The sequence below is a fragment of the Bradysia coprophila genome, unplaced genomic scaffold (genome assembly GCF_014529535.1).
Source record: "Bradysia coprophila strain Holo2 unplaced genomic scaffold, BU_Bcop_v1 contig_350, whole genome shotgun sequence".
Taxonomy (NCBI): Eukaryota; Metazoa; Arthropoda; class Insecta; order Diptera; family Sciaridae; genus Bradysia; species Bradysia coprophila.
In genome coordinates, this window is record NW_023503608.1 from 7,534,712 (window position 1) to 7,557,537 (window position 22,826).

A 22,826-nucleotide genomic window follows, 5' to 3' on the forward strand; every position below is an offset into this window, starting at 1 on the left:
CGGTACCAGGGCCCTATGTGTATTTTACATATAACTCGAGTAAATTTCATTCGTTTTGCGTAATTTTTATTTGATTTGGAAGATAATCGAAGGCCGAATAGAATGTTGTTGAAAAAAAAAATTAACTTTGGGTCCTCGGACCTATGTGTATTTATAGTCAATAAAATAAAATGTTAGGGCTTTTTGAAATTTTTGTTACATTTGAAAGGAACGTCATACGGGGCTTCGTAATTGCGCTATGCGCAATTTCTAAGAAGAACACATTTAATAATAATTTTACTTTAACTACATTAACGGGCGCAATATAGGCTTACGGTAAAAGTAGGGTGACAGATGCACTAGGATCACGTACGCAATAGATATACGGGTTTGTACGGGGCTCAGTCGCAGCAAACGCTCCGGCTGTTCTGATGGCTCGTTTTTTCATACGAAAAGAATTTCATTTTTACACATGAAAGTTCAGCTTTAATTGATTATTCTTTACTTTCATTCGCAAGCAACAGCTACAGTATCATTTTCCCATTTTCCTTTTGTATAATTTCGGAAAAGCAGAAAATTTTTTAGTGCCTTTTAACAAGAGAAAGTTTATCAATTACAATCGTTTTGAACAAGTCGTACATACAGACTGCTTGAAACTTTGCCAGTAGAAGCTGCCTGTTGCAACCAACAACGGTGCTACAACAGTTCAGAAAATTGTTTGGTGGTGGTCGGTATATATATAAATTTCACCGTAAAATAAACATTGTATTTTTGCATTCTGTTTACATAATTTAACGAAAAACACTCCAGTTAAAGTTATACGGAAAATTTTCCGGCAAAAGTTTCCATTAAATTTTTGTACTTTGCCTATCAACGCGTCTGTTAAATAATTAAAAAGTTTTCTTTTTATTTAATTAAGAAACTTTGATGCAAAGAAATAAATGATTGATTGAATGATGTTGATCTTAATTCATTCTGGATTAAGATTTTCCAAGTCTTATGCTAGTTCATCGTTGTCTATTGTCATCGATATATTATGTAAGTGGTCGAGCAGTTGTGGTAAACGAGGTGGCACTCCGAAGAAATATTTAAGGTAAATTACTCAGGCGTCTATAAAACCATGAAGATAAGATTTCAGGTTAAATTATGGATAGCATAACCAAGAGTAAATAAATGGGACTGTGATTCTGCGATTTCGATTTTTTTTTAAGTCTTTGTGCTGCTAGAACCAGATAATGTTGCCTCATCGAGGACTCGTTCCTAGTTTACCACAATTCGATATTTTTTGACGTTACTTTTTGGCAACGGACCATCAGAGAATAGTATGAGAAAGTGTTATGGTATGTGGTCTGCTTTTTATGGACATGTAATTTAAAATGAAAAATTGTTGGACAGGTGAGACACGAACTTCACATTGCGGGTGATAGCATATTTACAAATAACGACTTAACATATAAATGTATTCCATGCATACGTAAGTTGTACGATTGGTGACCCTATCGTAAAGGGCAATTTGTAGGCGAAGGAGTACGAGTTTCCGGGGGTGCAGCGAGTAGAGTCATTATACTATATATAGTACCGCAGGTAAATACGCACGATGTATTTGGTTGGGTAGGCGAAACATTTGGAAGAGAAGACGTATACTTTCAGACTTCCAATATTATTTGCTGGTATCAGCCGCAACAACTCGAAAATTTAACTAACTAACACAGGCCCCGGAATTCCTCGTTCAAAATTGCAAATTTGCCATATCCGTATAATCATAATATATAAAGTGTGAAATGGTATGTATAATAATAGTAATTTGAAACACATCAATATTTCACATCAACCAGTGTTATGGCTAGCAATTTATAACGAACATAATTCTCCGGTTTTCATCAAAATCTGTGTGTACGCATAGTAGGAAAATAATAAAATTTAAATTTAAAACACAGAGCCATATATTTTCAAAGATGAGAATCTCATACGTATACATAAATATCTCTGACTTGTGAATAGATTAACATAATAACAAAACAGTTCAAGTCATTTCAATGTCTGCAAAATTGAGCAATAGAACACATTTTCCCAAGAGCAAGACATTATAACCAATTCCAAACCCTAAAAACTTCCTAATTAGGACAAGCAAACAAATTTCAACAAGATACTTCTCTGTACAGCCATACGCTAACGAAAACATAAAACGCTTTCCACCAGTTTCATTTAAATGTTATGCTACATGGTGTACAGTGTACACTGTACACACGTACACACACATTCATGGACACAGAATATATACTTAGTATTAACCCTTTTCTAATTTTGCATAAAATGAAGAAATTCATTACCCAGCTATATATGGATAGAGATACACTCTGTGGGGAGTTAGTTGATATTATGAACTACGTACTCGATGAATGCCAAGGCGGATGGGGGGTGTGGATGTTTATATTTTACATAGGGTGTTAGCAAAGAGTATTTGCATTTTTTTTTGTTAATTTTTGCTTAAATTTTTTATTACATTTCGGCAAAGAAATTTATTTTGTTTGTGGTGCTATGTTTGCTGAGTCGCTGAGGTAATATAAAATAAATTTATTTAATTATTCTTTTTTCGTATTATTTGCTTTTGTTTATAGCGACATGAAAGTTAGGTTCTTTTTTATTTGTGTTGCCGTATTTTTCTTTCTTTCTCTTGTTCAGGAAACGTTAAAGGGGGATGATATATAAATGGTAATTGTTTAATTTTGTGGTGTACTTAGATGTTTCAATAAAACAGTTTTGATCGTCAACATTAACTCTAATCTAAAAACTAAAATCAGGACCACTGGCATACGGTTGAGAGGGGGAAATCACTTCGAAAAATCTTTTACACAAATCAAAAAAATTGTCTACGCAACTACTCATCATAAAATAATTAAAGAAAAAAATCTTACAATCGACATCAATTATAAACAACAAGCTCTGACTAATGAGGTCATATTACAGCAAAAAAAACATGCTCAAAACAAATGAAGTAAAAGATTTCTGAAATCAATATCTAAAAATTGTCGAGCACTTTAAGTAGTAGTCTGAATAGTGCAACTGCAAACATGCTTGCCGTATGTAAATAGCTAATAAACTTCCATTTTTTCGAAGACGTCAGTTTTAAATTATTACGCTTTAACTTCCTAAAGCTTAAACTAACAGAATGGACTCACTTGTGCCCATAATTATTTTAGGTACTTTTAAGTCATCGACATCCGAATGACCCGAATCCACATCACACACTCGATCAGAGTATACAAAATATTCATTCAGTTTGAAACTACTCGTCTGATTATTCCCGTCAATGTAATTCCAGTCGTCACATTCGCCCAAGCATTCGCCTTTTTCGGTGTGGGTAATTTTTTTAATGATCCGTGAGGACAACACAGTCGAACGAATGGTTTAATTGCACAAATGCAACCACACACATATTTCTCCACTGTAACGAGTTCACCGTTAGCCAAAACATAATTCACGTCGCAATATTGATCAGATCGGTACTCGTTTACATTGAGTATTATGCTTTTGTTTGGAAGACTTCCTCCGTCTGCGATTTCAGAAGAGTCATGATGGGCACAAGGTAATTCTCTGGCAAGTAGAAAAGCATCGGTGCTAAATTTGACCATCGTTGACGCGATCAAGCAAAACCGAAACATATGAACACACTTTAAACTGATATCAACATTGAAAAACATTGCTTAACATGACTATTTTTGATTTTTCTACGAATGCTCAGTCCACGTTCTTTCAGGTTCTTATTCAACCGTTAAGTAATAGCTCCAACGACATCTGAAAGCAGTATGTTCCGGTAAAAAAAAACTAGTCAACTGATAGCATACATCCTTTTCAAGTGTGACTGACAAAACATAAGCGTGCATGTTATATTTTCAATGACATTGCAATGTATCTGATGATAAAAAAGTTTGTCTACGAGGGATTGGTATCAGGAAGCAAATGCATTTACTAACTTTCTTTTTATTAAACAATGGGTTATTCCTTCTTTGATTCATAACGATATCAGAAGCGTTGGTAGTGATTAACATCTGGGCACACAATATGTTAAAGTCACACTGAGTGGTTCACCAGAATTTAAGTGCAATGCAATATTTTTTTTTCGTATCGGGGAATCTAGCACACGGTGCGGTGCAGAAAGAATGCACTTTTAAAATACGTAAAAGGTGAACTTGCACACGCAAGTTTATTGCTGCAAATGCTTTTTAGCCATGTCAAGGACTTAATGACTCCTTTTACAAAATTTTGGTATCGAAAATTTGTGTCCGAGTTCACCTTTTACGTAGTTGAAAAATGCGTTGTTTTAGCACCGTGTGCCAAATTACCCCACGCCTTCGTACGCTTTATCAACGCACCATCAGAGGATCATTTTGAATAAATGTTATGGTATGTACCGTACTTGTGGACATGTAATTGAAATCAAAAATTGTTGCACAGATGGGACAAACCCACAATCGTCACCTTGCCGGGATGACGCTTTAACCATTGAGCTACCGTATACACGGTTCCATTTAAATTTTTTAGAGTCAAGTGATTGATTTCGGTGTATATGATTGGTCTATCATTTTACTCTGCCGTGGATTGAATTATCAAAAATGGTGTAAGCTCAAGGAAAGTAAAGCTGCACAAAACGGCGTCATCCGATCCCATAGGAGGATCAAAATTATTTAAGAATTGAGCCATCCATTCAGTGTCACAATGTGTAGTGAAAGATAACCCGTTCCACCCACTCACTCCCTTAGATTCTTAAATTTTGAAAGACTTTGAAAAACAATTGATCAGACGTTTTTTTATTACTTCAAAACAAATCCACTTCATCATTTCATTCACTTCATTTCTTGCTCCCTTCTGTAATCCTCAAAAAGTGTCTTTATATCAGCCATCGCCTGAACGATGCGACCAATGAATCGCCATGAATCAGTTGTCGGGCAACATTTTTTACTTGACACGTGAAACGAAATCAAATCTTCGCCGGAAACAATATATGAAACGCTATATCCATCATACGATACCGGTCCGAAACCAGCGCCTGGATTCAAAAAACCTGGATTCTTCTTGAAATCGATCTTTGCAATTTGGCCCATTGGCGTTTGGCTGGTCGACAATCGCCATGGTTCACTGACAGCTTCTTGCAGGAATGGCGAATCTAGTTTCAGGTATTTTGACACAATGTACAAACAAAAGAGGTGTCTATCAACGCCGCGACCGCACATAGCATCAACGTAACTCGCCTGATGTTTTTTACAAGCTACTTGCAACAGACGCACTTTTTCGGCATTGCTTATGGTTTTATTTTCCATAGATCTGACCCAAGTAGATGATTCAGTGGTACATGATCGAACCGTTTCCGTTCTCCCTTCACGATACAATCGGGTCATTGAGGCTTCGTAGGTTAATGTAAACTTGCCGAATTCGCGATAATTAGCAAGCTGTAAGGCCATTTGAATGTACGCATCTGGTGATACATTGCAGGTCTTTATAAATCCCTTACCGAATGTTTTATGCAATATTATTCGATGATCTAATTCCTGTGAATTCGTGAGAGATGAAAAGAAAAGTAGATACGGCATTTAACAACGAAAAAGCGAAATCTACTTACATCGATCATCTTTAATGCGCCACCATAAGCATCGCTAATTGTTTTTGTCAATTCACTGCTACTAAAATCCCAGGTCAAACGAATGGGTGGTGGTAGCGGTTGGGTCAAATAATTGGATCCTTTCAGATTGCCATTCTTATCGTAGCAATAATAGTCGTCCACCATTATTTCTTCGTAGACATGTCCTATAATTGGTCCATCAGACCACGAGTGCTCAAGGTTGAGACCAAACTATCAAATACAAATTGATCAGTAAAAACAATAGTGCTTGCAACTAACTAAAGAGAAAAAAAGGACAACCGGGGCACCTCGTCGCAGATTTAATAAAATTTCTAAAATCGATCTATTGGAAAATAAAGAATATTTCAAAAGAATCTCGAGAATACAAGGTCATGTGAAGAAAACTTAAGTATGGTTTCCACTCAACAAAAAATACTCAGTGTGAGAGCCGTGAAAGATCTAGCTGTCAAGTAAACAAAGCAAAAATTGATAAAAATTAATTTTTGTCCCTCACACGGAGTACTTTATTGGTAAGTAGAAATCAAGCATTGATGAATCTCACCTGTGCATCCGATGTAATGACAAGAGTAAAGCTTTTGTCAAACCACCGATTATTACCACTTCCATGCAAAAGCGATCTAGCTTGATTGTCCAAATTTTCCTGAGGACAATCGAAGCTAAGTCCGAATGGCTCGTCATCTAAGGACATGAAAAATGCGGCACTCTCAATGGCATGAAGGGATTCCTTGTTGACTCCAGACGAAAAGTGTTTCAATCTAGTTTCCGCCCATTTCGTACGATCCATTGCTGTCAATGAAGCTAAATTCCTCTCGCTGTCTGTTGTCGCAGAGCTCGAATTCAAAATTTGATCAATTTGTTGCTTCAATTCGATAGGATTCAGCAGTCTACCGTGATGATAAACGACAAGTTTATAGAAACAACCCTTGTGGTACAAAACAACATGATCGGAATGGTCGAATTGTATTAGTCTGTCGGTTTCGATACCAGGTTCGCGGAATGTGTTAAAAGCTCGTTTATATTGCCAGGAGCATAAGGGAACAATACCTTGCACCATAATTGGATTTAATTCTTGTCGTTCTAACGTGTTGCGGAAAAGGAACGAAATATGAATAACGTTAGCTGCTCTAGCCGATTGTGAATTAGTTATACGATCGAAATGGTCGGACACGTAGCAGTTGCTATTTATCATTAACGGTGACCGACTTCTCAAATAGACGTATTCGTTCCACCAATCTGTTACATAGTTAGGTGACCACCAGCTCTTCAGTACCAAATATCGTTGCAATTTCTGGCCGATTCCATTTTGAAATTCTTCCGCTTTCCGGGTAATGGCTTCGTGATCGTTTTTACTGAGGAGCGGTCGCATAGATTCTAAGTAGCGAGATATCGTTTCATCTAAATTCGGAACAGGAAGACGTGGAAGTGATTCTTGGAAGCTGCAGAGCAACGGTTTGTTCAATTTGATTACACCTGAAGAAAGAATTATTGTTCAAACGAGTAATCTAAAAATCTGCGAAAAATGCCATAAACATATTTTTCCACACGGCTAGTTGATCTGTTAACTACAGCGACAAGAAAAATAAGCGATTAGTTCTCGACATTACGGTTTTATATAGAAAAAAAAATATTAGGACACATGAAGTACAAGATTTTTAACGATTCGTTGATATTACTTTGATTCATAGAAGTAAAAGATTCGAAACATGTCGTCAGTGAAAGGTAGAACTTTCCTATTGACAACACTACAGTCGTCTTGATTTACGAACGAATTATACCGGGTGGAATTGTAGTTCCTATTAAGACGCTTACTATGTTAGCTACGTATATCGTCTTATTGTGGAATCAGTTGGAAAAACGTTTTTAGACCCGTACGAAGTACTGGGGTCTTATAGGTTTACGCATACGTTTGTAACACGTCGAATTGGACTCCCTGAGTAAGGGGAAACCTATTGTGGTTGTCTAGAGATGCCAAATCCGCGAAAAAAAAAGTCCGTCTGTCCGTCTGCCTGTCTGCACGATAACTTGAGTAAAACTTGTAAGTGATACGTCAAATAAAAGGTATTTACAATACCGATCGACAAAAAAAAAGTTTATGGAAATCGGATGACCGACTCGTGAGTTAGACCCCTTGGTGTGGAACAGGCACAGGGCGGCAAGCAGTTTTTGCTTGTAGGTCGGCCACATTTGAACATATTTCGTCTGTTTTAGCTTTATTAGATAGGTATTGACCGTACCAATCAGAGAAAATTTTTTTTATGAAATTATGTTCTCCGGAGCGTGAGCTAGGTCTCTTGGAGTGAGCTCTTATCTGGCTACTCGGAAGTACAGTGAACGTGGTGTATTTTGACAATATCTCGAGTAAATTTTGACCGAATTTCATGAATTTTTTTTTGTTTGAAAGGTATTAACGAATGTAAAGCGTCGGTACTATTTCCGGTCTCCTAACAAAATGGCTGCCGGCGGCCATATTGGATTTTAGTAAAATAGAAATATCTTGGGAAAAATGATACTTAGAGAGTTTCTGTTAACATGGAAATAATTTGTTATGTGTGTGGGGTTTCAGGGATTCCATATACGGACATCTATATATACCTATATACAGCTATATTGAGCTATATACAGGCATATAGAGCTATATAATAGCATATATTTATCTGTGAAATGTTTATTTATAGTGAAATATAGTTAAATATAGCGGTATATAGCTGTTTAAATAGGAATTATATGAAATTTGTCTTCGTACGGGGCTGTCTATATTGCCTCCGGCAGTTTAGTTGTATATGATAACAAGGCAAAGAGTGGATAATGTAAGTGATTTTAAAGGGAGAATAGTTTTTCAGCAGAGAAGAAAATGAAGTAAGAGAAATGAAGAGTTTCACATTAAAGGCTCTTGATACGAATAGGTGTTTCGTACGGGTCGGCGTTAGCTATGTCTTTATTCTGAACATGGGACTACTTACAATTTAGTAAGCTATCGTAGTTTTACCTTTCATTAGCAGCGCCCAAATTTTGGTCGTCAGGCTCATACCCGTTCGTTTATTCTCGTACATATAACCCTTGTACATAAGCAGAAATTTTAGGGTATAACGTGCGATTCGACAGAATACTATCCAATAAAAGACTGCATCCAAGGTACACGCCAGCACCTGCCATCCAATTGTTGCTCTGTGAATGAATTTCCACTTATATATGTTCTTCTAAGTTCAATGGTCTGTACTTAGTAAGTACTACTCACTCAGCAAAGTAGCTACATCCTGTAACATATCTCGTTAAACTGTAGCGAGGTGTTTGGTCCGCAAAGTGTAGACCATTGACCAGTGCTATCAGTAACCACAAGCTTTCAATACGAACTGGATATGCACCGTTTCGAATGGCGATGCGAATATTTGAGATTTTTTTGTCCCATGACCGAAAAGGTGATTTGCTCGACATTTTCTGATTATGTCGTCAGTTTTGTCGCGTAATTCATGAATGGATGAATGTGAAACTGATTGATGTGAATCGATAGTATTTTTACTTTGCTTTCTATCTTCGAGAGTAAAATTGATAACAACAACTTTAATCAATTAATTTTGTCACGACTTGGTTATGAGACTTTAATCACTTGCCACAGTTCAATATTCTGGTTAGTATTTATCACAACGGGGCGGTTCAATGTGTTGAACTTTGCTCAAATCACTCAAATCGTTTAAACTAAAAACAATTTCTTAATAAAAAATATTTCACTAAATTTTTGCTTATGTGTTCACCGTCCTTCTACTTAGCTTCTACAGAACTGATGATCTTGATGTATGAACCATGTCAATGTTGTTATTTATATTTTGTTATCATTTCTCTTTCAGGTGTACTTGTGCGAACCATCGAAGCGAATTATTTAGGCCTGGGGAAAAAGACGTAAATATTGAACGAAAGGTTGATCTTTATCAATTCGTATAATGTGAACGATGTTATTCATGAAGTGAATAGGTGCCAAATTATTGCAATATTTAGTCTTTTCGTTACCGTCTTTTCTTTTACAATTTTTGGTTATTATCAACCATTAGCGCTAATTTTATGTAATTCAATTTTAATTAGCATCGCTGAAAGAAAGATAGAGGAAACAAATGAATTCCCTCATGTGAATGAACATTTTATATCATCATCTGTTGTCTACAATGTTCAGATATTATTTAAACAAATGAAGTAAAAGATTTCGTATCAAACACACACAAAAAGTTGCTAATGAAGAGAAGTAATAAATTTACTGACAATGTTGTGATGCACTTGCCGTTTTGCAAGTGAGTAAGCTGTCGCCACCAATACGAAGCATTTCTCTAAAATTGAATTTATATTCACTTATGCCTTAAAACACAAGGCGTTTTGTCGCACAAACGCGATATGAGATTATATGTAGATAGATGTATCATAGAAACAATAGAACACAAAGTTGATGGCATTGATCAAAGTTTAAAATAGAATACAGTAAATTGAAAGGCTAAAAAAACAGAACACTGTACGGTTCATGCTTTTACAATGCGCGTTAAAAGCTTATTATTCTTTGATGTGATTTTTTTCCCTTTTTTCCTGTATTTTTGTTACATTTTTTCAATCTCTTTGAAGTTTTCCACTTAGGCTGAATGGTTACGATTGTAACATTGAGCTTGTCATAAAAAAAAACGAATGTTGTTAAAACACAACAGCAACAACAACAAGAAAAATTCAGTATATCACCAATCACTATGAAAGTTAACTCAACTACCCATGTTGCTATTGTGTGTATTTTTTTCCACCTTTTTCTATGTTTCGATTTGAATAAATTTGATGAAAAAATCAACAAAATGAAATGGGAATCAGAAGTTTGTATGGCTTTGCTAGATACTGTGAAAAACGAACAGTAGAAGTAAATACAAATACTAACTTCATGTATGACCAATCTCAGTTCATCATATGGTTTAAGAACAGTTAAATACTTATTAGATTCTGAGCTCTTGTTTTACAAAATAATTAAAAAATCCAAATATCCTTGTGTGACTTCCCTTGAGGTAATTAGTATCTATCCCTTTGGTCTAAAAATTTTTTTATTAAATTTTCTTTCTGTACAGAAGTGTGAATTTATAGAATTGGACTAGACCAATCAAATAGTAATGAAATCTAAAGTACTTGCCTTTGCAAAAGTAACTATACCTATGCTGACCATAAAATTCAGGTCAAGGAGTCAAAATATTTGTTTTCGCAGCTGGTTGCAGAAAACATTGTATGCAATACGATGCGAAAGTGGTGATGTAACGAAGCGAGTTTGATAACCACGTCGTGTGACAAAAACTTTTCGCAGCTATTTGCTTAAAATACTATTTTGCATATACTTTCTTTAACTTGACAATATGGAAGCATTCAGCTTTAATTAGCTTCTCGCAAACTGCAAATATATTCTCAACAAAAATAAATATATATAAGATCGCACTAGTCAGAGTTTATCTATCATTTTTGTCATCGCTGTCGATAACACATCTGTGATAACACATATAGCTTAGCCGTCTTCATTAGGTGGATTGTGATTACAGTAATAATGAAATATTCCGCCCATATTAGTTGTGCAATCATATTAAAAATCCATTTGAATGACAATAAGTGGTGAGTTTGCATTTAATTTTGTGCTATACACACACTTTCAACTGATTTAAAATTCATCAACAACAAAATTTCAGGGAATGTCTTACGGCTAAAATACGATTGATTACCGGGAAACAGACCATATCGTCACACAGAGTCATTACAAAATACAAATACAATTTAAATACGTAAATGAATACTAACAACTTTTGAAATTAGAACACATAAATATATCCACTGCTGAACTCGTATAGCCCGACCGACAACGGTATGAAGAACTCATTTAACTTCCATGCATGGTTTAATCTGCAGAAGACGTATAAACTAAATATACAGACTCCTTTCGATGCATGGAGTTAGAGAAAACCATAACCTCATCACGTTTTCCGAGAGATGTGTACTGGTTGATATCATGTGTGTAGTTTACATGATATAGATGTGCTGAGGCGACTCGATAATATATGTTTGGTTGGTAGGTAGGTAGTGTAAGGGGTTGTCCATTTAGGACACATCAGCTTCTCTAACAGTACTTGTTTTTAAATTAAAATATATGTAAGACAAGGACAAGAGTCAGTCCTTTGCAAAAAGCGAGGAGTTTGTAAATATTTTGCTGGAGCGTTTTGAAGAGCGAGAATTATGCCAAATGACTAAACAAAAGAAAATTGAAAAATGTGTTTCTATTTGAGAAGTCCTGCAAGGAAGTTTCATTGTTTAAGTTTCAATGTTCTTTTAAATCTGAATAGGTAACACTTTTCAATGTGCCAACTAGTCAAATATTTCTTCTGCTATTTTTTGAAATGTACACCTGCTGTAGTGTGAATGGAATGTGGACGGCTGCTACACTTTGTTAAACTTACGAAAATTTCTCCCACTCTCCCAGCGCGGACGTGAATCATGGACGACGACCCTTACCATGACAATATAGGAATATATACATGCAGCCTCCGAATATGGCAAGCATTATACAAAACAATGGTCATTTGGACGTGACATGCCATAAAATGGTAAGATTTCTGTTTATTAACAATACCTTCACCATATAAATTCAGGTAAGGTTAGATAATCGGTAGGTGGTGAGTGTATACAGTATAACTCTGAAATACAATTTTGTCCCTTTTTACTGGATGGAATTAGTTCTCCCGAAAATGGTTTTAATATAAATTTTGATATTTTTCTCGGACACTTTTTATTTTTCGGATGTGGGATAATATCCGAAAATGTTGATAAGCCAATAATATTATGTTTGAATTATTCTGGTCACAAATGGTGTTTGATGGAAACAATATACTTAAAAAAAGAACACACACATACAGCAATAAAACAGTGACACTTCTGGGAGGCCACGGCCAGATGAAAGATTTTATAGCGGAAATGAAACGTTTAATTTAACCGTCCTTTAGCTCCGTTCTAAGTCAATTATTCATATTGAATGTGATACTGTAAAATGCTATATTATGATTCGCTACGTAAGAGCATACAAAAAAGGTTGGACGAGGGATATAGGTGGATGATGTAAAAAATAAACCTATAAACAGTGAAGAAAACGAGTTAATTAGAAGCAATTAAAGCGCGTAATTAAAAATGTCTTTTTGATTATGTTTTCTCTAGTCACAGCAAGTAGTTTATTAAGTGGTAGAAATAGAAAAAGTTAATAAGAGCTGACCGAAATATTGCACTTTTCTTATGGAGTTGGGCTTAAAATCCCGCGTACAAAAGTCCACTGGAAAATGCGTCCGATTTCGGCATGTACGTTTGCAAAAGAATCGCTTTCTTTGGCATATCGAACTTTGGCATATCTATGTGCCCATGTGATAATTGGTTGATTTTATTCGAAGTTAAAGCTCAAGTTTAAATTGTTTTCATATGAAAAATTAAAGTCAGAACAAACGAGTTACCATGACCACGGAAGAGTAAATACAGGCAGGAGCGATTCATTTCTCGAATGTCAAATAAGTGACTTAACACACTATATGAAAACACTGACAATATTAATTTCACTTTACTTCGTAAAATATAAGGCTACTGATAATTCAGGTCACTAGCCAAATCAACTGCTTCTGCCTGGTATTCACTCTGTTGTGCGATGATTAATCAGAAAACTCACTGCCAATGTCAACATGATAATAATGCCAAGCTAGATAAATATTCCAATTTCCGGTGTTTTATATAACACTTCCTCTACTACCACAAAAATCCGTCGTGATCCAAGAGTTTTCCCTGAACATTACACTTCACAGAACCGACATACTTTCACTTTTATCAGTATCCTTCAACTTCATAAGTATCTCACCAATAAATGTAACAGTTCCTAGATGAGTCAGTCAAAATGAAAGGTGGACGAGGTGAACATTTATTAGCTAAACAACAAAATGATCGATGTATTTATTTGAAACAAACAACTCTAACTGATATATTTTACTGATGATTTTTATTCCACTATCTTTATGTTTGAACCGCGATTTGAACTGTTCGTTTATTTGTAATGCACTTAAACTTTTGCACTGTCTACTCGTGCTAACTAAATGGGTCATTTATTTATTTTGCATTGAGTTGCATGTCGCATATACACTTCCTTGAGAGGTGGTATTAAAATAGTTGTACAAAATGTTTATCCAGAACATGACAGTACAAAAAATATGTGAATATAATTATGGACTTGATAGAGACAATGTTTAGTCGGGTGCGAGTTGTCCTTTCGCTCATATTGAATGTGAAAAGCGATTTTATGGTTGGTTATCGTAGGTGGGTAGGCCACGAACTCGAATCGCAATGTTGTCAAGCTGGGATCGCCATGGTCTGGGCCAGGGAGCTGCCGTTAGCTAAAAGTTCTTTCGGCTCTATAAAATTGAATTTTGATGCGAATTGAGCAGGAAAAAATTCCTGTGTTCCTTGAACATACGAGAAAAATATAAGTGATTGAAAAAGTATGCAGGTGGCGCTGTAATTCAAGATGGCGCGCGCCCATCAATACAAAAAAGTGTATAAATCTGGAAAATCCGAGAAATGCTTTTTTTAAAGTATTAAATATTTTTTTATTTTTACCATAAAATAGACACCATTCGGAATATTTTCGCCCATGGAACCATGTCAAAAATATTCCATTTTATATTTTTAAATAAATTTTCAAAAATCAAAATTTCATAGAGCGAAAAGAAGTGTTGGGCAACGTCGGCTCCCTATACCAAACCAAGCCGATCCCGGCTTGCCAACATCGCGATTCGAGTTACTGGTCGATCCATCTACGATAATCAACCATAAAATCACTTTTCACATTCAATATGAGCGAAACGGTTTTTTTTGGACAACTCGCACCCGACTAGTTGTCTTACTAGTTTCAAGAGATAATTAATGTGTAAATAAAGCGCAGAAAAACTTGTTTTGATTGTAATTTGTGGTATTCAGGTGCACACCGTTGGACTTAATCGCAGCGATTTGGTGGAACTCTTTTGAATTGACTTCGTCACACTAGAGCTACGCAGATGTTTTTTGTATTTGTAATCACATTGAAACTGAAATAAATGAAATGAAATGAAATCATGAATAAAAGGTTCAATAAGCAAAGGACAAAACTTACAAAGAAAGAGCAGTAAGAGATATGAAAACACTTAGCACTTACCATCTGTTGAACGTAAAAGTCGCCAATACACCACACACATTTTACCCATGAAAATGCAGATCATGAGACTTTGTTTTTTGCAATTTTGAGGAGGTATTTTTTAACTGCGGTAGTGAAATTGAACCTACCTATGTCATATTTATGTTCTCCACATTATTGAGCTACATGTGTTAAGAATTTAGATAGTCGACACGTTGATAATTGTTTTGTGCGAGCCTCAAACGGTATCAAGATTGGCATTGCCATCGTTGTAAACATATGAATTTCGTTTGTTGATATTTACAAATAATTATTTATTTTATTGTTTTCGAAATTAAATATTTCTTTATTATTGGAATTTCAACGTTTTTATGTAAAATTTATATTAATCAGATTGTCAGTACCTAGCTTTTTTTCTTTTCTTTAATGACTAATGGGAACGCTGAACATGAACATAAATACTCCGATATGTTTCAGAATCTTGGACTGAACGTAATTTAAGCATTTAACCTCAACCTAAATGAACCGCAGAGCCTGAAACTTATCACTTCAAAAAATGTAGGTCGGGCTCATCCTGATTTTTTTTTTTTAACTGTATGTTGAACTGATCGGGTACTCCAATTATCAGACTTGAAATGATAATTTCATCTTGAACCTGACATCGACATGTATCAAATCCAACCTCAGTCCAATTCTCAGTCAATGAGCCAAGCTCAGCGTACGATGAATAGTAGAAGAAATGGACCCCGAAACCGATTCGACGTAATATGTAAATCTGAGCAAAATTTTTTCGATTAATGCGTTGAAAATAACTGTTTTATTTATGAAGTAACTAATCCTCCTACGGCTGCAGGAGGGTAAGAAAAGCAGCACCGTTTTAAGCACTACCGTAAAACTATTTTTTCAAAAAAACAAAAGAAAAATTTCGGAAATTAGGAAGTACTAACTGAGCATGTAAGGCTTACCACCTTACCAGGTCAACATACCGGGTTTTCGACCTGTGCATATAAAGGAATGATATATATGTGATGAAAGTTAAAATTGTCAAAAAAATGTGTTCTTATAGAACCTAAAAACTAAGATTTTTATTTGTTTGCTTGTCGCGTAAGTTCTAGTACGGCTCTGTTTATATTGGATTAACTTAATTCAATAAAACGAAGATTAACCCGAAGTAAGTTGATTGTTTGGTTTTTTTTTCGCATTTTACATTTGTATCTTTAACTTAGTCGAACGAAGTAGCACACATTCATATATCTTTACTACTAACACTACATAATATTTTTATTTTCGTTCCAATCACTTTTAGTTGAGGATTCTATTAACTGAAAGAGACTTCACAGACAAAGATAATTCTATATACCAACATAAGCACATACAAATGTTTTTGGTGAACGTACGAAGCACGAGAACTTCAAACACTCACATTTGTATATGCGATGTTCAGCTCTATGCTGAAACACGCGGAGTGTTTCAACATTGTTGGATCGGCTATCCAGTTAAATCATACTGGATGAGCAAATTAAAAAACCCACCAACGGCTGAACTTAACCAGTGCCAAATGTGACACAAACGTTTCCAATCTGAAAACTTTTTCACCACTGTTTCGATCTGAGAGATGATTAAATAGCATCTTTCGATGCTTTGCATTTTATAATGCTGTTCAAAAATACCACATCTCATCAGGCCATGGCGACAGTGGCAAAGAAACAACAAACCTCTAGGAAGTAAGTCATTCCTTTTCGCATGAATAAGTCTAGTGAATCATAAATCTAAATGAAAGTAAAAACTTTCATTAAATTTCATCATCAGACCTGCCTCCTCATGCATTATAACAGCATTATAAAATGCAAAGCATCGAAAGATGCTATTTAATCATCTCTCAGATCGAAACAGTGGTGAAAAAGTTTTCAGATTGGAAACGTTTGTGTCACATTTGGCACTGGTTAAGTTCAGCCGTTGGTGGGTTTTTTAATTTGCTCATCCAGTATGATTTAACTGGATAGCCGATCCAACAATGTTGAAACACTCCGCGTGTTTCAGCATAGAGCTGAACATCGCATATACAAATGTGAGTGTTTGAAGTTCTCGTGCTTCGTACGTTCACCAAAAACATTTGTATGTGCTTATGTTGGTATATATTATCGGCAGTGTGGACAATACACCACACGAACTAGCATGAGGAGGCAGGTCTGATGATGAAATTTAATGAAAGTTTTTACTTTCATTTAGATTTATGATTCACTAGACTTATTCATGCGAAAAGGAATGACTTACTTCCTAGAGGTTTGTTGTTTCTTTGCCACTGTCGCCATGGCCTGATGAGATGTGGTATTTTTGAACAGCATTATAAAATGCAAAGCATCGAAAGATGCTATTTAATCATCTCTCAGATCGAAACAGTGGTGAAAAAGTTTTCAGATTGAAAGATAATTCTGTTGACTTTTTCGATTCTTTGTCGGTGTTTATTTGTTAGCGTTAATGACCTATACTCTACTGAAGAAATTGAATCATAGCGAAATAAAATTAAATTCAATGATTCAAAAACGTCTATCGCTTAATTTACGTTTTAAACTAGAAATTGTTTTCAAAATGTTGTTTCGTTGGTTTGATTTTGCTACTATGACGGCATTGTGGACCATTCATCATGTGTTCATCAATGTTTTCAGCTAGAATGGAACCGTTTTGCATATCGAGTCCATTTGCAAACAGAATGATCTTCAACTATTTCTTAAATACAATCACCTCTCTCCGATTCTCTGTTATCTCATACAACACATGTTTGTATGGCGTTACGCAGTGTCGTTTTCACTTAAAAAAAAATTAACCATTTAGTTTAGTCGAAGAGTAAACCTAGTGATATATTCAGAAACGAAATTAAGTTTTGTTCTTGTAAAATCGACAATGACGACAGAAGAAGCTCCTAGTGCCCTGGACATTCGTGCAGCAGAAGAACGACTGCGATCGATATCACTGCCGATAACGCCGGTTATGACAAGTTCCATATTAAATGCATCGACCGGACGAAATATTTATCTGAAATGTGAAAATTTCCAACGAACTGGTTCGTTCAAGAGCCGTGGAGCTGTGAATGCCGTTCTAACTTCGATCCAAAGAGATCCCAACATCAAGGGATTTGTCACTCATTCTTCGGGAAATCATGGCCAGGCACTGTCGTATGCAGCTTCGATTGTTAAGCGACCTTGTGTGGTGGTTGTGCCACGGGGTACTCCAAAAAATAAAACTGATGCCATCGAACATTACGGTGCTGAATTGGTGGTATGCGATCCAACACCGACTAGTCGAACAGAAACTTGTTTGAAAATTAGTGAAGAGCGAGATTTCATGATTATTCCGCCATTCGATCATCCGTATGTTATAGCCGGTAAGTGCGGCATTGTTTCATTGAAAAGTCAAGTCAGATCGCAAATGTAAAAACTTGGTCATAATGTCAGGTCAAGGTACGATTGCCGTTGAGTTTTTGGAACAGATAAAGAACTTGGATGCCATATTAGTACCTGTAAGCGGTGGTGGTCTCATTAGTGGAATATCGCTATATGCTAAGCACATCAACCCCAAAATTCGAGTATTTGCCTGTGTGCCCGAAGGAAAAATGCTACAGGAATGTCTCAGAGAAGAAAAACGATTGTGGCCAAATCCACCAAAATTTCTTCAAACCAAATGTGAAGGTAATCACTGTGTGTGGCGTGATGATATATTCATAAAACGCGTTTTACGACACAAGATTAGATTAAAATATGTTCTTTAAAATACAATTTACTACTCATTGTAGCTTGCCGCCTCCAGCAATGTGGCACAATAACATTTCCGATTATGTGCTCGTTGGTTGAGAAACAAGTTTTCACGATCTCCGAGGAAACGATGATTAAGGCGACTCGTTTTGCATTTGAACGGCTCAAATTAGTAATTGAGTTGGCTGCTGGATTGTCTCTTGGTGCTATCCTTTATCATTCCGATCAACTGGATTCTAGCATTCGGAATGTGGGTGTCGTTTTGTGCGGTGGTAATATCGATTTGAGTGTATCGTTACCATGGCATGACGGTGACAATTGATATTTTAAATTAATACAGAACAGTTTTGCTGTACCTCTTCGGGATTTATTTTTCTTAAGTTCAGATCAAGTAACTTATTAATTACTCTAATCTGTCCGAAATAAATTCTTGTCGACAACCCGACGCGACGTACCTCTGAAAACGAGTGAATGCCAAAAAAACTACTTACAATTGCTAGGTGTGCAAAAAGAACATCTACAAAAAATCCCTAAAAAAGTTTTTAATTTTGTTTGAACGGCTCTGAAATGCAAAAACAATCAAAGTCTCTCCACATAATCCGAGGAGATCTTTTGTCAATAAAATTTATTTCTATTTAACCCTAGTGCTAATAGTAAAACTAAATAAAAATCGAGCCAAATAGCAATTTAACCCGGAACAGAAGACCTTTTTCACTTTTGCACCTGCAGTTCAACACGTAAATAAAGTCTTACACCGTCGACTGTAAAGCCGGACAACCAGCGTAAATATAAAGTAATTTCCTCTTAAAATAATCTCAGTCTCTGCAGAAACGTTTTTAATGCACGTTTCAGATATAAATAAAACCGTGCACATAATTTAAATTTGTAGATCACGTTTGCAGGACGGTAAAATTACCTATAAAACGTTTTAAGTTTTCGCTTTTTTTTCCTTACTCGTGCTACATTATACTTAACAATAAAAAGGAAATTCTGTGTGTCATGTGTCTTTCTTCGCTGGTTCGGTTGTACCAGTAAGAAAATTTTACATTTACCTTATGTTATCATTAGGAAAGACATTTAGTTTTAAGGGAACTCATAATCTACACTCCTGTCCTTGTAATAACGAAAAATTTATCAACGACTCGTGACGCCATACATGTTTTATGCGATTGTTATTGGCTGTTTTAAATAATTTTATGAAGTAGTACGTAGAAGAAAACCTGTCGTATTGAGAAATCCGAATTGAATTTTTAAATTACATAAAATACCGCAAAATACTCCAAGTTAAACGAGTTTTGTGCATAATATGCAAAATTTGAAAGCTTTAGATGCCTCTGTTGCATAAATCGTTGTTGCAAAGAGTTCTAAGTAATTTATTAGGCTCTAGATGTGTAAATATGACACGAGGTCATAGGCTCGCTTCGCTCGTATCTAGTGCGTAAAACTGCCCCATTTTTAGCTAGTTAGCAAAATAGCTAACAGGTAGTGAAATTATGGAAAAGACAGTTTTGTTGAAAATACTTTCTAACTTTTCAACTTCAAAATAACTTTTTTTTAGAAGTCGGAGGCAAAATGACAACAAAAAACCAACGAATGAAGTCAAAGGCAAATTAATAAGAAAAAGGTTGTCCCCTAACCTGTTAACTAACTGCCTATGTGCACCTATAAAACCAGATCTTGCATAAACAACTGACCATAAATAATTCAAGAAACGAACAGTTTGTTTGAAATATCCAAATGAACAGTACATTTTATCTGAAGCATCCAACGAAAGTGTATAATATGCTCACACAAACGACCCCTCTATTGAAAATGCATTTTACATGTTACGTCTTATTGTGTTAAATTTTCCCCGTAGCCCATTTAGTATCCAGCAAGTTTATGGCATGAACCGCAATATCATTATACTCACACTTCTACACCTGTTGAATTTATACCAAACCATATCTGAAACCATCGCACCAAGCATCGCACACAAAATCGCAAATGACATTGTAGGTAATAAAAGATGTTACTTACTCGGGGTGAATATTATAGCAGCCATATAAGCCGTTACCATAGAATGTGTCTTACGTTATCTAAGATGTAAAAATTGTGTATACCCAATATGATTTGATACACACAGCTATTTAGGTATAATATACACGGGACGGAATTGAAGTTTTACAAAAGAGTAGAAACAACAAAAAAAAATTGTTGGGAGTAATCTCGGGGCAATGTAATACAAGCGATTGCTGCATATCTTAAAATTAAACATGAGCAAGCACTTTTTATTTCCGGTATCATAATAAATGTGGACAATTTAAAAGATTGGAAACAGCAACATAAAGCGAATGGTTCGTTTTTTTATTGGAAATTGAGATTCGGAAAATGTATGTTTGATGCAAAACGTAACAGCACCACGTATTTGAGGGATTTATTAATGATCCGTAGAGAGTTTTACTGTTCATGTGTAACAGAGGAACGTGAGCTGAGTGATCATTTATCAACCAGTAAAATACTAACTGAAAACAGACACTGATAACAAAACAGTTTACGACAAGAGGGAAGGGTTTTCTTATTTTTTACTTTAAATTTTCCTTAGTGTGAAATGAATTGCGGAGAATGCAACAAAATATTCAGATTGACCCGAGTTTAAAACAATATGGAAGGAATCATCGTAATCATCAGAAGAGATTTTGTTGTGTACGCTTGTTCGTAATATAGTATTACATGCTTATGGACGGTAAAGTGCACTTTACATCACTGCTTGTGACAGGGAAAATGCACTTACCGTCCACAAGCATGTAAAATGTGTTACGTCACTGCTTGTAAATGCTTGTTTAGGCACGTGTGATTACTCCACTCGCCTTCGGCTCGTTCCGCAAACCTCACACTTGCCTAAACAAATATTTACAAACAGTGACGTAACATACTATGAGATTGGGCTTATAACCAAAGCTACTCCCACAGCGTAACAGTGTAGAACATTTGCGGAAAGCTCACAATTCACAATGAAAATTGAAATCTCATGGAATTTTACCGTGCACGGATGCAATAAGTGTCTATGATGCACAGCAGATTTATTTGAAACTCTCATAGTAAAAGGCATATTTCCAAGAAATGTTTCAGTGATACTAATAGAATGTTCTGTGTGACTTTAAATGAAACAATTTCAATGCCTAGCGTTTCTCATACGTGTATAAACGTTTTTAGCTTTACCATAGGGGTATGGTATAGTTAGATCTGAAGAAGAGCTTCATGGGTGCACAAGAAAGAAGCTCCACCACTGGGTGACTCTTTGAATGAAACCAATAAAATTAAACAGTATTATGTTCAATATAGTGTTTCTGTTATAGTGAATCATGGCGGCAAGCAGATGCTATTACGGTCTAATCAAACATTTACGCTCAAAGTTGATATCGAAGAAAACGAAGTGCCAAGTTTACAAAACGCTCATTCGTCCAGTTCTGATCTATGGATGCGAATCTTGGACGGTGAAGAGAAGTGATGAACAGTTGCTCCTAACGTTCGAGCGTAAGGTCCTTCGTACTATTTTCGGAGCGATGCGTGAAGGCGAAAGGTGGCGGCGACGATACAACTTTGAATTGAAACGTGATTTTGGCAAGCCGGATATTGTGGCAGTGGTGAAAGTCCAACGGTTGAGGTGGGCAGGGCATGTAGCACGCATGGACAGGAACAGAGCCCCCTCAATGTTATTCCGAAATGATCCAGAAGGGCGAAGAGGAGTAGGACGCCCTAAAATGCGATGGATAGATGGCGTCGAATCAGATCTTCGGGCGCTGGGAATAAGAGGTTGGCAAAGTGCAGCGAATGACCGGGTACACCGGGAATGACCACAAGTGGCTGTAGCGCCGGTAAAGTAAAGTAAGTGTTTCTGCCACAATTTTGTTTACTTTGGTCAACTTTTACCGATTTATTGCAGACATACTGTACTGGTCTCTGTCGCTACGCTAATACTGCATGTTATAACAAACGTAAACTTACAAGAAATTAAGGCTGGCGTTTGTCTTTCGTTTAGTTCAAATGTTTTATTTTTCCATTGTGTTCTAAATACTTGACGTTTTGAACGCACTTGAACCTGATGTAATATATATTCAAGTTACAATGCTCGGTACGTACTCATTGACAGGATTGCAAGTGCTGTGTTACTTGAAAATTAATTAAGGAGTTGGTAACAGTGACTTTGTACTTTGTCAGCTTTTCAACATAATTTCATGCTCCGATGTACATACAATGGATCTCGAACGGAATTTAAGAAAGCAGAGAAACAAAA

General features: G+C 35.9%; 2 protein-coding genes across 2 annotated transcripts; one reads left to right on the forward strand and one right to left on the reverse strand.

Annotated features, from left to right (window-relative positions):
* Window positions 1–4,765: 4,765 nt before the first annotated feature.
* LOC119080684 (carnitine O-palmitoyltransferase 1, liver isoform-like) lies at window positions 4,766–13,589 on the reverse strand. The gene is made up of 6 exons (XM_037189119.1): window positions 13,497–13,589; window positions 8,853–9,497; window positions 8,604–8,782; window positions 6,159–7,087; window positions 5,597–5,827; window positions 4,766–5,525 (listed from the first exon to the last, which is right to left on the reverse strand). The coding sequence occupies exons 2-6, from the start codon at window positions 9,047–9,049 to the stop codon at window positions 4,824–4,826; spliced, it is 2,238 nt and encodes a 745-aa protein (XP_037045014.1). The 5' UTR covers window positions 9,050–9,497; window positions 13,497–13,589; the 3' UTR covers window positions 4,766–4,823.
* Window positions 13,590–17,565: 3,976 nt separating this feature from the next.
* Window positions 17,566–18,905, forward strand: LOC119080755 (serine racemase-like). Its single transcript, XM_037189314.1, has 3 exons — window positions 17,566–18,183; window positions 18,254–18,487; window positions 18,592–18,905. Exons 1-3 carry the CDS (start codon window positions 17,703–17,705, stop codon window positions 18,870–18,872), a joined length of 996 nt encoding a protein of 331 aa, XP_037045209.1. The 5' UTR covers window positions 17,566–17,702; the 3' UTR covers window positions 18,873–18,905.
* Window positions 18,906–22,826: the final 3,921 nt, after the last annotated feature.

Excerpts from the sequence above, each read along its gene's own strand:
- LOC119080684 (XM_037189119.1), bottom strand. The coding sequence starts at position 9,049 with ATGTCGAGCAAATCACCTTTTCGGTCATGGGACAAAAAAATCTCAAAT. Across the intron at positions 8,783-8,852 it reads GGATGTAGCTACTTTGCTGA|AGCAACAATTGGATGGCAGG; the intron begins GTGAGTAGTACT and ends ATTCATTCACAG. Across the intron at positions 5,526-5,596 it reads GCGCATTAAAGATGATCGAT|GAATTAGATCATCGAATAAT; the intron begins GTAAGTAGATTT and ends ACGAATTCACAG.
- LOC119080755 (XM_037189314.1), top strand. The coding sequence starts at position 17,703 with ATGACGACAGAAGAAGCTCCTAGTGCCCTGGACATTCGTGCAGCAGAA. Across the intron at positions 18,184-18,253 it reads TCATCCGTATGTTATAGCCG|GTCAAGGTACGATTGCCGTT; the intron begins GTAAGTGCGGCA and ends TCATAATGTCAG. Across the intron at positions 18,488-18,591 it reads TCTTCAAACCAAATGTGAAG|CTTGCCGCCTCCAGCAATGT; the intron begins GTAATCACTGTG and ends TACTCATTGTAG.